This window comes from Scophthalmus maximus, chromosome 12, assembly GCF_022379125.1.
Source record: "Scophthalmus maximus strain ysfricsl-2021 chromosome 12, ASM2237912v1, whole genome shotgun sequence".
Classification (NCBI taxonomy): Eukaryota; Metazoa; Chordata; class Actinopteri; order Pleuronectiformes; family Scophthalmidae; genus Scophthalmus; species Scophthalmus maximus.
The window spans coordinates 19707324-19720858 of NC_061526.1; the positions used below are offsets into that span (position 1 = coordinate 19707324).

The following is a 13535-nucleotide window of genomic DNA, read 5'->3' on the forward strand; positions in this document are numbered from 1 at the left end:
CCACAATGTTTTCACATTCAACTTGCGGTCGCTTTGTCACGGGTTGTAAAAACAAGTCATTGTTATTTCCTTTTCCCCCTGTGTCCTTGTTGCTGCTGCCCTGCTCAGTGATTGCAAAATAATGGCCAGGGTTTATAGGTTATGCACAAGGTGTATATATAAATGGATGTGCTGAAAAGCAGTGCTGTTATTTTTGAGAGGTAATATGGCTTAATGCCCTCTCCAATCATTTTGACCAACCCCAAATGTGGTCAACGTGGCTTGACTGCTCCCACCAAACCTTGACTGCTTCAGGCAGTGATTTGAAGATTTGGACCCTTACCTCCCATTGCTTTCAGACACCCCGGTGCCTGGAGAAGCTGCATGTCTCAACCCAGAACACTATGTTCTGATGGGAACTCAGTGGAGAAAAACGTTTAGAAATCCAATAACTGTGTTGAGTTTCAATTATTTTGTTTCGGTTTTGTTTCCACTTTAATCCGTTGAAGCTAGGTTGTGTGGTTGCTGCTGACAAAAAAATTAAAACTACTCTGAAGTAATAACTTTCACAGAGTTATGTGACATTTTGTTTTTAACACCCCATTCAATAACTTGTAGCCCAGTTCAATTTGTGTTTTCCCACCTGCACCCTCACACTATTCAGTTAAGGCGAATTATATGATGTTAGTAATATTACAAATGTAGCTCAATATTCATCGACCGGCATGCCATGTCGCCCCTCTCTTAAAAATGAGATGGATTGTAGTTATTGCTGTTATTGATTTTAATAACCGGGCTGTTAGAGCCCAACGCCGAGCCTTGTTCCAGCTCAGCTACCTCTTCTGGTATATGAGGGCTCCATTTTTTCTTTCATCTGGATAACAAAGGATCTATAAACTAATTTAACTACGGGTTTAGCATGATTAGGTTTGCTGAGTGTTGGAGTTTTTCCATTTTTGTTTTCAAACCGTCTCATTTTATATGTACATATATATGACCCACTTCTGCCATCACCCCCCAACCATGGTTACATACATAAAAACAGCTAATTTAATGGGAGATCATAGAACCAGAAGGATCAAGTTAATGGACTCAGATTGGAGGCTTTAGCTAGGAGCAATGTGTTAGTTGAAGGATCAAGCTTCCTCACAACACTATTGATCCGTTAGACCAGTTGGAGAAACACTGACTGATGTGGAATCTCGTCGGCCATTACATCACCACAGGTCTCGCATTACTCAATGTCACTGACCCTTTCTCTGTGTTGGGACTTGTCAAAGCCCCATGGTGTCTAATTATTGTACATGTAGTGGCTTTGGGGGGGAAATGACAAAAGTAAGATCACGAAGGTCAGTGAGCATCACTAGGGCCTGCGGGTTCCAACGAGCCCATTTTACGATGACACGATTTTGCATGACCTTGTTCACGTGTTTGTTTTCTTAGTCGTGGGTTACAACCACCAAATGCTGTAATCTTTGAGTATAATGGTTGAATTCAGCAGTTTAGTGAATTTAATTAAATAATTCTCAATAAATGGCCACCAGAAGAAAAACAATCCAAAGTCAGTTCAGATGTTTCAGGTTGTATGTCACTGGCAAAGGGACAAAGATGTTTGACAATACTCCACATAAAACTGCCTAGTGCAGTTAGTTTGAACCCCCTCACCAGTAGATCTGTCCATAATTTATTGCTTTAATTTTGTACAGTTCTGTAGGTCACCCAGAAAGGACAACTCCAGCTTCTGCTCTGATTGACTCACTATTGACCTCTGCTTTTTCTCTCGCTCCATCCCTGCTTTGACTTTTCTGTTTCTGTGAAGGCTTCATAAGTCTTTCAAAGCCCGTCCTTTGAAATGCTTCCCATGTTTAACTCTTTCCGTTAATGCTTTTCCTCAGCACTGGCAGTAACTCAGACCATAGACGTGAATTATTATAGATTTTCATTAAAGTAAGGCAGAACGATGACCGCCCCTATTGAGACCGCCACTTTCAGAGGCCACTCAGCATTGATTTAAAGTGTTGTTGTAGGTATCAAATACGACAACTAATCATGACTCTTACGGTTTGGATCAGCATACATACCATTTAGATTTATCAGTATTGGTAACATTACAATTAGAATATAATACATGCATAACTTTGAAAGCAATGACGTTAATATACACTGGTGTCCAACGAAAGACCGCTGAGACTACTTTCCAGTTCAAGTGGATTGGAAAGTGGTCTCAGATATCTGATTCACTTGAGTGGGAAAGTGGTAGGTATTGAATCTATTATTAAAACATTGAAATTATGCAGAAATTTTCTTTAATAGCCTTCCAGTCTCTTCGGCTCTGTTAAAACACTGTGGCCAGAGACGTCTTGGGCTTGTTATATTTTGGAAGTAAAATGGCGTGAAAGCTGTCTTTAAATCAGTGAAGAATGGAGCGCCTTAGCAGACATGAATGCATTTGGCAGCGGCAGTCACACGTTCTTTGTGTTTAGTGGAGATGGCCTAATGTAGCTTTTGTCAACAACTCTTACTAATTAGGATCACAGGTACAATAAACAGCTTAGTTCTTGTATAAGTTTCTGGCTGTTTCCATTTTTCTTGCCTCATTTTCTCTACAATTCCCCAGTGATTGGGAGTCTTACATAGTCTGATCTCCAATTGAAAGGCGAGTGATGCCAGAATAATGACTATAATGACTGAATGAATTCAAAGAGACGAGCAGGAAATGATGCCAAATCATTTTCTGTCTCACCTGCATTAACTTGAAGCTCATCCGACTGATTCAACCGGCTCTGACCCAGCTCTCTTTTAGCCCTCTCCACCAGCTTACTGGCGTCACCTGCTTTGTCTGAACAGCGATGCCGGGCGCACATCAATTATCCATTGATGAAAGAAAAAATCATTAATGAGCATCAGACAGGTTTAATGGTGGAGATCATGCTTGTTTGCCTGACCACTAATGGCCATGACCATTCGAGAGGCTGTTTGACTTTACCCACCCTGCCACCGACGGACAGCAGCCCTCCACTGACAGTGATGCATGGGACCCGCTGAGTCACATTGATCACCCCTAGGAGAGTCTATACAGACGTCGAAACACACACACACACACACTCTCCTGCCCATGTGTGCACGTCATTGTACCACCGTTGACAGCACCGTCCTTTTCTAATATTGGTCAAAACTATTGGAAAAACAAACACACAAAACAAATGTTGGGTTTTTCGTCAAATACTATGGCGACTCTTGTGAAACGGCCAAGAGAGTGCATCTAGACCAGTGTTTCTCAAACCTTTCATCTGGGGACCCACTTTTTAAAGATGACAAACTGTCCCGACCCAATTCACAACAGGCCTTGTCTATACATCGTGAGAAAGCGAATTTGTACATAAAGTGGATCATGGAATATTATGGCCGAAACCCATGACTGTAGTAGGAATACGAAGTAGCTTCTGCATCTGGTTCGGAGGTGTGCTGCAGATATAAATCTTAAATAAAAGATTGGAAAAAATCCTGCGTCTCCTTGAATTTAACATGTACTGTGGTTAGTTTACTGGTGACTTAATAGACTCTGGCGTTTGAAAAAAGTAGAGTTGTGGGTGCTGGAAATTTGTTACCAAATTGCGAGACACACTTTCCTCATGGAAGCACATAGTGAACTGAGCTCTGTGGACCGCAATATCCTGCAGAGGTGAGGCCAATCTTCACCTTTGAATTTTTTTCTTTTCCTTTAACATTAGCTCTGCCCTCCATTTCCACCTCTTGTTCTCGAATAATGCAAAGTCTGTAAAAGCCGCGGTTCAGTACAGTCAAGCCCTTCTCAATTTTTTTCCCCTGTTTTATTTGCTAAGCATCCAATGAATTGTCCCTTTGGTTCAGGGATGTATTTATACTGCAAGCATGTTTATATTGTAAACACTTTCTCCAAAATAATGCAGCAGGGTTTTTCCAGTCTATTTTACACACCCTCCCCCTGCCGGGCTCAACTCAATCAACATGTGACAAATGGCTGTCCCTCCTGACCCAGTGGTCCGAGAGCTAATGAACCAACCTAGTTTGGAATTGGTCGGTGCCACAGGTTTGGCCCTTGGCCTAGAGCTTAGCTGTACTCCTGGCTTGGCAAAGCGGGAACAGTCAATAAGCGGCACCCACAGGCATCCTACTGGCTTAGCATAGCTGAAGGGGAAAAGCATCACCTCATCCAACTTTTTTCAATCTTAAAAAATGTCCCACTATTTTTGCTGTTCCTGACAATATGCTCCATCTCCTCCAGGTTTTTAATATGTTTTGTGTGGACATGTGGATAAAAAGGAAATCCCACTATAAACCACGTATTAAAATGCCAGCTGAGTATTCTCTCCATTTTCTCATCTAGATTGTTTTTTTGCATATAACGTGACTTGTCTTCAAATTTTGTTTTTCCTCTTGTGTCACTGAAAATATCTCACAAATTATATATTTCATTTCCTCGTGTGTTCGGTGACAAACTAAGTCAATCATATCAACTGGTGTTAAATCCAGGAGTAATCTCATTACCTGCATTTTACCACCTTTGGATTATTGGTGACCTCATTTACCCTCACTGGCCTTTTTCCCTGTTTTGTGATTTGTGGCTTCACAGGTCATAAATTTGCCGACTCACTTGTTTTTTACACTGGCTGCAGCTGATCACCCCAGTTTGAAGAATTTTTTTTTAATTATAGGCCCCATTAACATGCTATTTACATCCCTGCCTTATCTATGCCATTAAGGGATCAATAGACGTTTGTTTAATTCATTAATTTATTCTTCTCTGTCTCTCTCTCATGCTGGCTCTTTTTTTTCCCCCTGTAAAATGTGATCTATATTCATAGATTTCTCCTGGAACCAGCCGGCCTTTTCCTCTCTCCATTTGACAACAATGACGTGGTTGCACACTTAGCCGTTTTAGAGCCACACATCCCCAGTGCAGCTAAGCAAGTGTGGCACTTAGGAAAGAGGTTTATTTTTTATTAGTTTGGTCTTTTCATCAGCAGGACATGGGGATAGCTTCACCAGAAAATTGCCTATTATGTAATCAATTAGCTAATTTTTATTTGAGGAATTTAGCACGTGTCCCTCTTTTCCGGCAGCGCGTGCTACTATGTTCCATTAACAGCAGTTTATGGACCTTAGTAATGGCTCTGCACTATTGATAATGGGCTGTGGGATGATTTTTAGAAGGTGACATGCAATAGTACGGCTGGTAGTGCCTGTGGCTTTTGAGTGTGTGAGCATGGGGGCTATTTATTTATTTATTTATTTATTTAGTTAGTCTTGTTTTAAATCACGTGACTTCATAAATATTTTTCTTTTATCATTTTTTGCAAGATTAGTCTACACACACATTCAGAAGTATTTTTATTTTTGCTTGGGGCCGTCTACACTGTGCATACATTTAAACACACACACACACACACACACACACACACACACACACACACACACACATGTTGCAGCATCACTCTGGAGCTGTGCAGGGTCCCTTTCACACAGCTGTCGTGGCTTTTAGCAACTCTGTCACATTAATAGTGTATTTATTACCTAGTAGTCGTTGCCCCACGCTCATCTGTCATCTCGGACACTTTGATTCAGTCTGCAATTTAGCTCTGATTAATTATCTCCGCCCAACAGCAACACCTTCACCAGGTATTGATTTTTTTTCTCTTGAAATCTGATCAGAGTTGTGGTTGCACGTCTTGCTCGGAGGTACAGATGTATCATTTAAAGGGACTCTGTGTGTCCACCTTGGAAAACAAAAAAAGTTCCATATAAGCCTGCATGTGTGGCAATAGAGAGAGAGTGAGAGAGATGATGGACTTTTGTGGAATGGGGCCGTTCATACCTCCAAATGGAGTTTTCACGCAAGACTGGGCTCAGAGCAGTGGAGCTGACCCGTCGATTGCCCAGCTTTTTCTGCTTAAAACCACATGTCCCCATGAAAAGGACAAACTGTCCTTTTCATGTGACATTCATGACTCTGAATTAAGTGTTCAGAGCCATTGATTTTCTTTAAGTGAATAGGGAAGGTTAGGAATATGAATTAAGGTGTAGAGATTATCTGATTGCTCTCACCCCCTTTTCCCCGCTTTGCACCACAAGCGAGAAGCTCAGGATCAGTCATTGCTCAGAGGAGTTTTGATCTCTTTACCCCATCACACAAAGGAGCGTGCACGCGCGCGCATACACACACACACACACCTCCTTCAATCTTCTCCAAGGCTCAGTTTGATAAATGTCTTATTCTGCTGGATGAGCAAAGGGGCTGTAGATGAGAGTTACTCCAGTCTTTCTTTTTTTTTCTGTTTATGACTTTCTCTATGTCCTTCTCTCTGCCTGCTGTATTTGTCTTCTCCGACTTTTGGTTGTGAGGGAGTTGAACAAATAGAATGACTGAGATGGAGAGAAAAAGTGATGTCGGTTCTCTGTTTGTCAGTAACTTCTGGCCTCCTCCTTTGCCCTGTCATGTCCGCCGTGTGCACTGACATCAGGCTCATTAACACACATATAGTCAGACTCATGAATCGGATGAACTCTTAAGAACTCTTAACACTCAAATACACAGAGGTGTAAGGACTTAACACGCAAAACCTTCCCCTTCCTCTGTAAATCTGTAAAAAGCCCAGCTAAGTTCAGTATCCATAAAAGAAGCCGTCTCTTTGTTGCTTGATGAGAATGAATGAAGACGTGCCAAAACGTCTCCACCTGCCAGTCTGCATTCCTGCTACACACACACACGCACACACACAGAGCCCGGGGTACACGCTGAACAAATGCTTTTGTTTGCTACTGTCAAGGCTCCAGCCTTTTAAACTTTTACGACCAGAACTGGTAATTTGACTGATGCAAACTTAAAATCTCTCCGGTGATAACTGATCTCAGTAATTGGAATGTGCGATAAAACTCGAGATTTAAGCAGTGGCAGTGGAGTCTCTGCCCGCGATGATTGAAAGCTCTGACTGACAGATTAATTTCCTCTGTACCTTGCATTGTGTATATAGCCTGCTCTTTTCCCGATGAGAGAATCCACAGCACATACAGTAATGTATGCTTAAAGCGATAGTCGAATTGTGTTTCAAACCTGTGCCCCAGGATCGACCTCATGGGCTTTAAAAAAATGGAGACGTTGACAAATAAGTGAGCACAACCTGCTCTCTGTAACCTTTGGTTATTAATGTGTGTGCTTTTTACCCTGCAGGTAAAAAATAAATCAAAAAAAGAAGTTATTTTTGATTTGGTGATAAAAGGGAATTCCCATTGCTTGCCCATTTTTAAATTGCCGACCCACTGTGTTCCTTAATTTTCTTGGTGTGGGGGGGTACGGCTCTGACAAGACGCGTCACCTACCGCAGTGTTTTCAGAATTTATTATTTTTTTTTCCACTTTCAAACAGCTAAGTGAATTAAATCTGCTGCAGTTTTAAAACATGCCCCCGGGCCAGGTTTCACTTCAGTGCTACCAAATGGCTGTCTGTTGTACTCGTGAACGACTACACATGTGTACGTGCTTGCACGCGCGCACACACACACGACGGGTTTGTGCGTATACGTATTTTGCCCTTTTTCTCTTTTCCGTCCACTGTGTCGACACAATCCCGGCGTTTATGAGATTACCAGAGCCCATTTGTGTTCCGGCGGGAGCCATCTTGGCTCGAAGGAGGCCTCCGCTGGGAACCATCTGGGCTCTACTCAAAGCAGTTTCCACTCCGCCTCCGCCTGTCCTCTCCGCGTTGTCACCGAAGCTATTTACTTAACTCTTCTATTTGTGTGTATTCATAAAACTCTTAAATCTAGTCAGATCATGCTAAAAAGCTCTGGGGTGGCACGATGTCTGCACGCATAGGAAGTGATGTTGCAGCAGATGGTCACTGGTTGCAATGATTGTAAAGTTGATCAATCTACTGATCCTTTCACGGAGTTGACAAATGCTGAACACAACTTCACTAAAATAATTAGTCTTATCAAAAAATCAGAAAGATTTTAACTGCTGACACAACAGCAGAACAACTGGTTAGAGTAATGTTGAGACACTATTTATATATAACGAATCTACCAAAACTAATAGTTAAACCAGTCTGAAAGCAGAATAGCAAGGCAGAGAAAGGAACATATTATCGTTAATGGCAATGATCGCTCACAGGATAAACGAGCTGTGATCAGGCCATTTCTCACATCGTGAGCGTTATTAAGTGCGACAAATTGTACAAACACTAGTATTACTCTGCCGTCCGGCCACGGATTTTAAGCCTCTCCTGGGCTGATCTTATTCTGCCAGTGGAAAATTGGGCTTCGCTCTCTCTTTTCTAAATTAATTTGTCCGTCTTAATTTCACATTTGACCTCCCCATTAGCCTCCTTCATCTCATACCCACTTGCCTGCTAAAATGCCACTTTCCTTTCATTTCACGACGCCGTCACGGTTTTGGTCACCAATAAGTTTATAAGTCACCTTTTATGTTTGACTTTAGTCCGAGCAGGACACCACAAGGACGAATAACTACAGTCATGATTAGTTTATGTTGAGTTGTCCGCTTGTTGTTTGGCTTTTCTTACTACATCTGATTTGTTAGCGTATCATCTACTCCGTCTGTGCACTGTTCAGTTATATCTACAAAATATTAGCATTTATATATATTTTTTTAATTACTTTTTTTTAACTTCTTGAGTAATTGTATTGCCGAGAAGTACTTTGTAAGTATTCACAAAGTGTGCAGATAAGTTTGATGTTTTTCCTTATGAATTGACAATTATCACCTCTGCTCGGGGAGATATAAAAAAGTCCTTTCTTTGTGTATTTCATAATTTGATGTACGTGTTTCACCTGTGTGATGTGTGTGTGTATATATATATATATATATATATATATATATATATATATATATATATATCAATTTCATCCCTCTTAGTCATAGCGTGCTGTTGTCAGTAGAAATCTAATCGTCCTTCCATGGAAGTTTCCTCTATCCGTGGCCAGTGAAAAAACACAGACTAATTTGCTCTAATATGAAAATCTGTTGGACCGCATGTCTGTGCTGCCGGTAATTTAGCATTCGCATCTCCATGTTATGAGCGCATGGCTGATGTGACTTTTCACTTGTTTGTGATATATATCACACTTATGTAGTTGCTGCATGGGCTGCGGAAATGCGTTTTCCTTAAAGTGTACCGGAATAAATGTAGATGGAAATCCCCCTTTCACCTCAAGATAGCTCTCTGCACCTCAGCTGAAAACGCTGTAGATGTGTGTGTTTAAACTATCAGAGAACGACTCTAAATCATCAGCAGCACTTAAACAATCAGGCAAATTGGACATTTTTAAGTGTGTGTAATTTCCTCCTGTTGAACTGTGGTGGCATCTCTTAGTGCCATGCCTTGTCTTTGACTTTTTGTCGTAAATCATACGTTTCAGGTCATTAATGATTGTCAGAACTCCCCTTCGTCGATCAAAAACGTGTAACCAGAGGACCACAATATTTCTCCTCATCATTTTATAGTAATAAGATCCTTTTTTTTTTTATTTAGAGCTTTCGTGTACAAATTGTAATTCTAATTTTTCACATTTTTAACACCTTGCGGGACAGAGTCAGAAGAAGGCCAGAGAACATCAAAGCTCTAGTTGAGATCCTACTTTTCCTGCAAATTGGATATTTTCCCCCAACGAAGAGTGTTGCTTTTAGTTGTTGGTACTGTTTTCGCATCCGCTCCCTCAGTGGTAGTCGATAACAGCAAAGTTGGTTCTACCCAATTTTTTTTTTTTGTCCAAGCTTTCGTCCACTTCCCCATTTGACATTAAGGTGCTCTGAGGACCAGCGATGCTCTAATAGCCTAGTTACATAACTGCCCCTGCACTTAGAGACAAAGAGAGACAAAAATGGGGTGAGTGTCTGAGATAGCAGAGAGGAGGGAGAGTAAGAGAAAGCAGATTATACGGAATTAGAGTGAACTTGGATTTTATCATGACCTGGAAGGGTGGCTGCTCTATGTCTTAATAGCGACTCTGCATTACCTTTTTACACGTTACAGATGAGTACAGACAGTAATTATTGTATGGCTAATATTTTATAAAGAAAGTAACAAGTGTATATTCCTTATAGCTCTTATTTTTGGATTTATCCAAATGGAAACCAGAAAGTGGACATATAGGTGGTCTCTGTATGTATGTCACTGCAACTGTATATGCAGAGGTTGTCAATTTTGTGCTTAAAAGTAGAACAGATTATGCATTCATTAATAAAAGCTTTTAACTTCAGCTGAGAACAAGGCAGAGCAGTTTACAAACTTAATTCCCCTCAGATTTCCCTTGTGGCTGTGGGGCTAAGCAGCCCGAGTCTTAATCGCTTGACTTCTCCCTATCTCTTCAACACACCTGCCCTCTCAATTTCTCGCTGACTGAGGCTGTAGAGTAGGATAAAATCAATTGATTTTTTTATTTTCCGTCTCCACTTTCTCTCCCTGGTCGTCCATCACTTATGAAACAAAACGCAATGAATAGATAATTAGCCTGAATAGGCAGAATTTGGTTACAGTCCGTCGTGGGCAGTGTTGTGAGATCTTTCCTACGTTGTCAGCAGGGTTAGCTTTTTCTCTGCCCTCATTTGTTAACTTAAAGAAATTGCAACTTGGCTGCCACTGATTGCAAATGACAATGTTTAGAGTCTTAATTAGTTTGAAGTGCATACGAAACACAACACGTATTAAAAATCACTCTGTGCTCTGATATTTTACAGTTAAGAGTTGTATTATTTGCAAATGGGCACAGATGTTGCTGCAAGTGGGGGAGTAAGAGATGACTGCTGGGCTTTTTGTGCTTGCCATGCCTACCAAGACCAGAGACCACTGAAATGGTATTCATGTTAAAAAAGGACCGAAACAGGATCTCTGTGTGCGTGCCACCTTATCAATAGAGAGCTCACAGGCAGCCATTGATGCGTCTATTCAAGAACAGTGGTGTCTTGTCAGAGGATCCAATTCACTTCATTGATGTGATGGGATCTCCACCCTAATCTTGGATTCAGAACATTAACCGGCCTCTTCTTGCTTCCCCCCCCCCCCCCTCTCCTCTATTCCTCTCATCCAGGTGGAAGTTGAAGTTGAAAGCATGGACAAAGCAGGGAACTTCATTGGCTGGCTGCACATTGAGGGTGTGAATCTGTCCGTGGCGCTGGTAGAAAGCGCTCTGTCCAAGGTCCACTTCACAGCAGAGCGCAGCGCCTACTACAAAACCCTGGTCTCAGCAGAGGAGGGATGTCGACAGAGGAAAGAAAAGGTAAGTCCCAAAGTGGATGTTGATCATATTAAACTATCATAGTCTTCTTGACTGCTCCCACATCACATAAAACTGTCTTTCATAAAGCTTCCAGTTGGTAAAAAAAAAAAGCACCTGATGGGACGACTTGGGAAACCAGCATGGCGTCTATTTTAGTATTGTTTAAATTAAGTTAGAGATCAGGATACCTTTGTCAAGTATCACTGAGCAAAGGCCATGATTTCACTACTTTGCTGCCTCTCACATGTCTGACATATGGTGTTCTTGGTATATGGACATATTTTAGTCTGTGCTGCATTACTTTGTTCTTGAGAACAGTTCATCCTATGCACGCTGCACGACCATCCAGCTCCCTCTTCCACCATCGGTACTCTTTACCAGTTCCATAGTAAAGGGTAAAGGAGTCAGCTGTAATACAGACCCTTTGGAACCAAGGGGAGAAAACATAGACCTCTGTTTGTTGTAATAAGGGAACACACAAACACATTTTTTTCAGAGGTCGGCAACCTAATGCTTCTTTTGGCAAAACCCAACTTTTCTCAACACCAACCTTAGTGTAAACTTCCACACGCTGCCCTTGTCAAATGCAAGGCCCATCCCCGTTAGCAGCCTGAGAGCAGACAAGGACAGGTGGTGCCATGACCTTTGGCTTCCATTTATACACAAATGCTCTTTTTTTTTTTCTTATCACACAAGGGATTGTGTATCCATAAAAATCTGAAGGTAGAGCAGCGCACCCCAGCTAGTCCATCTCGCCTTTTAATGACAAGAAATAACACCCAAGTCAGTGGCTCTAGTGAAAACTGCATTATTGTGAACATGCTCCATCTGGGGCTGAGAATAGCCACATATTTGTTGTTATCATTGAAGCTCTCTTCCCTCAATGGGAGTCCTGTGATGGATGGAGGCCTTCCCTCGCACTGATCCAGATCTTGCCCTGAATTTTCATTAAGGCTCCACTAGTCACCCCCCTGCCAGATGCATGAACTGCCCGGCCAGCTGTCATCCTTGTCCCCTCTCTCTCCATCTCTGTTACTTATCTCTTTTACCGGTTCTCCTTCGCTCACTTCTACCTATTTGAGTCTTTAGGATTCACAGATGCTTCTTCTCCCCTTATAACTGTGATGTATTGCTGGAGCAGAGAAAAGGAGGTTGTGTTCTTTTTTCCCTCCCCTGAATCTATCATGTTCATACTCGGCGTGTTCCTGCTCTCTCTTTTCCCTCCTTCTTTTTCTCAGGGATGCATTCCGTCGTTGTCTTCCTTCCCTCAAAAACAGTGACAGAGAGAGCTAAAGATCCTGAAGAGTTGGTGCACAGGTGAACCTTGTGCCTGGGATAATCTTGCCAGCGATGTGAGCACACTGACCCTGCCACATTGAATCTAACTCCAGCAAGGAGGCATAATCCTGACGCCTCTGATGACGATTTCGCTACCCGGCTTACCGAAGCCGTCCGCTGCGTTGAGACAGATTGACTTTCACCACACGGTTTTTTGACTTGAGCCAACCTGAGTGCGGACTGGGCTGCGAGGAAAGACGGCAGAATAGGGCCCGAGTCGACCAGACCGACAGTGATTATGTTTGATGTTGCTTTGCCATCGGCACCGGCGCGCCGATCAACCACTGCCTGATTTGTTTGTGTGTTTGTGCACGTGCAGGACAGTTAGTTGTGTGTGTGTGTGTGTGTTGATGCAACCTATGCAGCTTGAAGGCAGATGAGGCGGGACTTGCTGTTCTAATTAACCCGTAGAGACCATCTTGAGAAAAGCTGAGATCTTGGCTTTTTGTTTTTTTCTCTCTCTCTGTCTTTCTCTTTTGAAGTCGTGGCTGGTCTTTGTCTGTATGTAGGCTGAGGCTAGGTAGGGCAGATTGCATCTCCTCCCCATCCCTCCCTCCTGCTCTTCCTCTATTTCTCATTGCCCTCTCAGTATTGTCCCTACGGCTGTGGATATGGAAGACTTCAGTTGTACTGCTGTGTCAGGCGTCCCTACGAGAAAACAGTGTTGTTGTAATGAAGTGAGCTCATTGGATGTGTGCGCGTGCACACACACAGGCGCACTCATTAAAGAAAGCTCTGCGTTGGTGGTCCAGCAGGGACCTGGGGACAACAAGGGGGATTGAGGCTTGCTGGAGCAGCATCCTGAACCAAAACTGCTTAGTTCGAGCGACTCAAGTGACTATTTTGCGGCAATGAGACCAATGGGACAAAGTGATTGTGTTCTAAATGAAGCTTTCCAAAGGGTTTTGAAGAAGAGCCTTTTCTGGAGCTCAGCATATTCTGATG

General features: G+C 42.3%; 1 protein-coding gene across 1 annotated transcript in view; it reads left to right on the forward strand.

Moving 5' to 3' along the window:
* Positions 1-13535, forward strand: part of snd1 (staphylococcal nuclease and tudor domain containing 1) — a 157028-nt gene that overhangs the window by 87786 nt on the left and 55707 nt on the right. The window contains exon 17 of the mRNA XM_035648341.1: positions 11064-11252. Coding sequence (XP_035504234.1) covers positions 11064-11252 — 189 coding nt within the window. The remainder of the gene's footprint in view (positions 1-11063; positions 11253-13535) is intronic.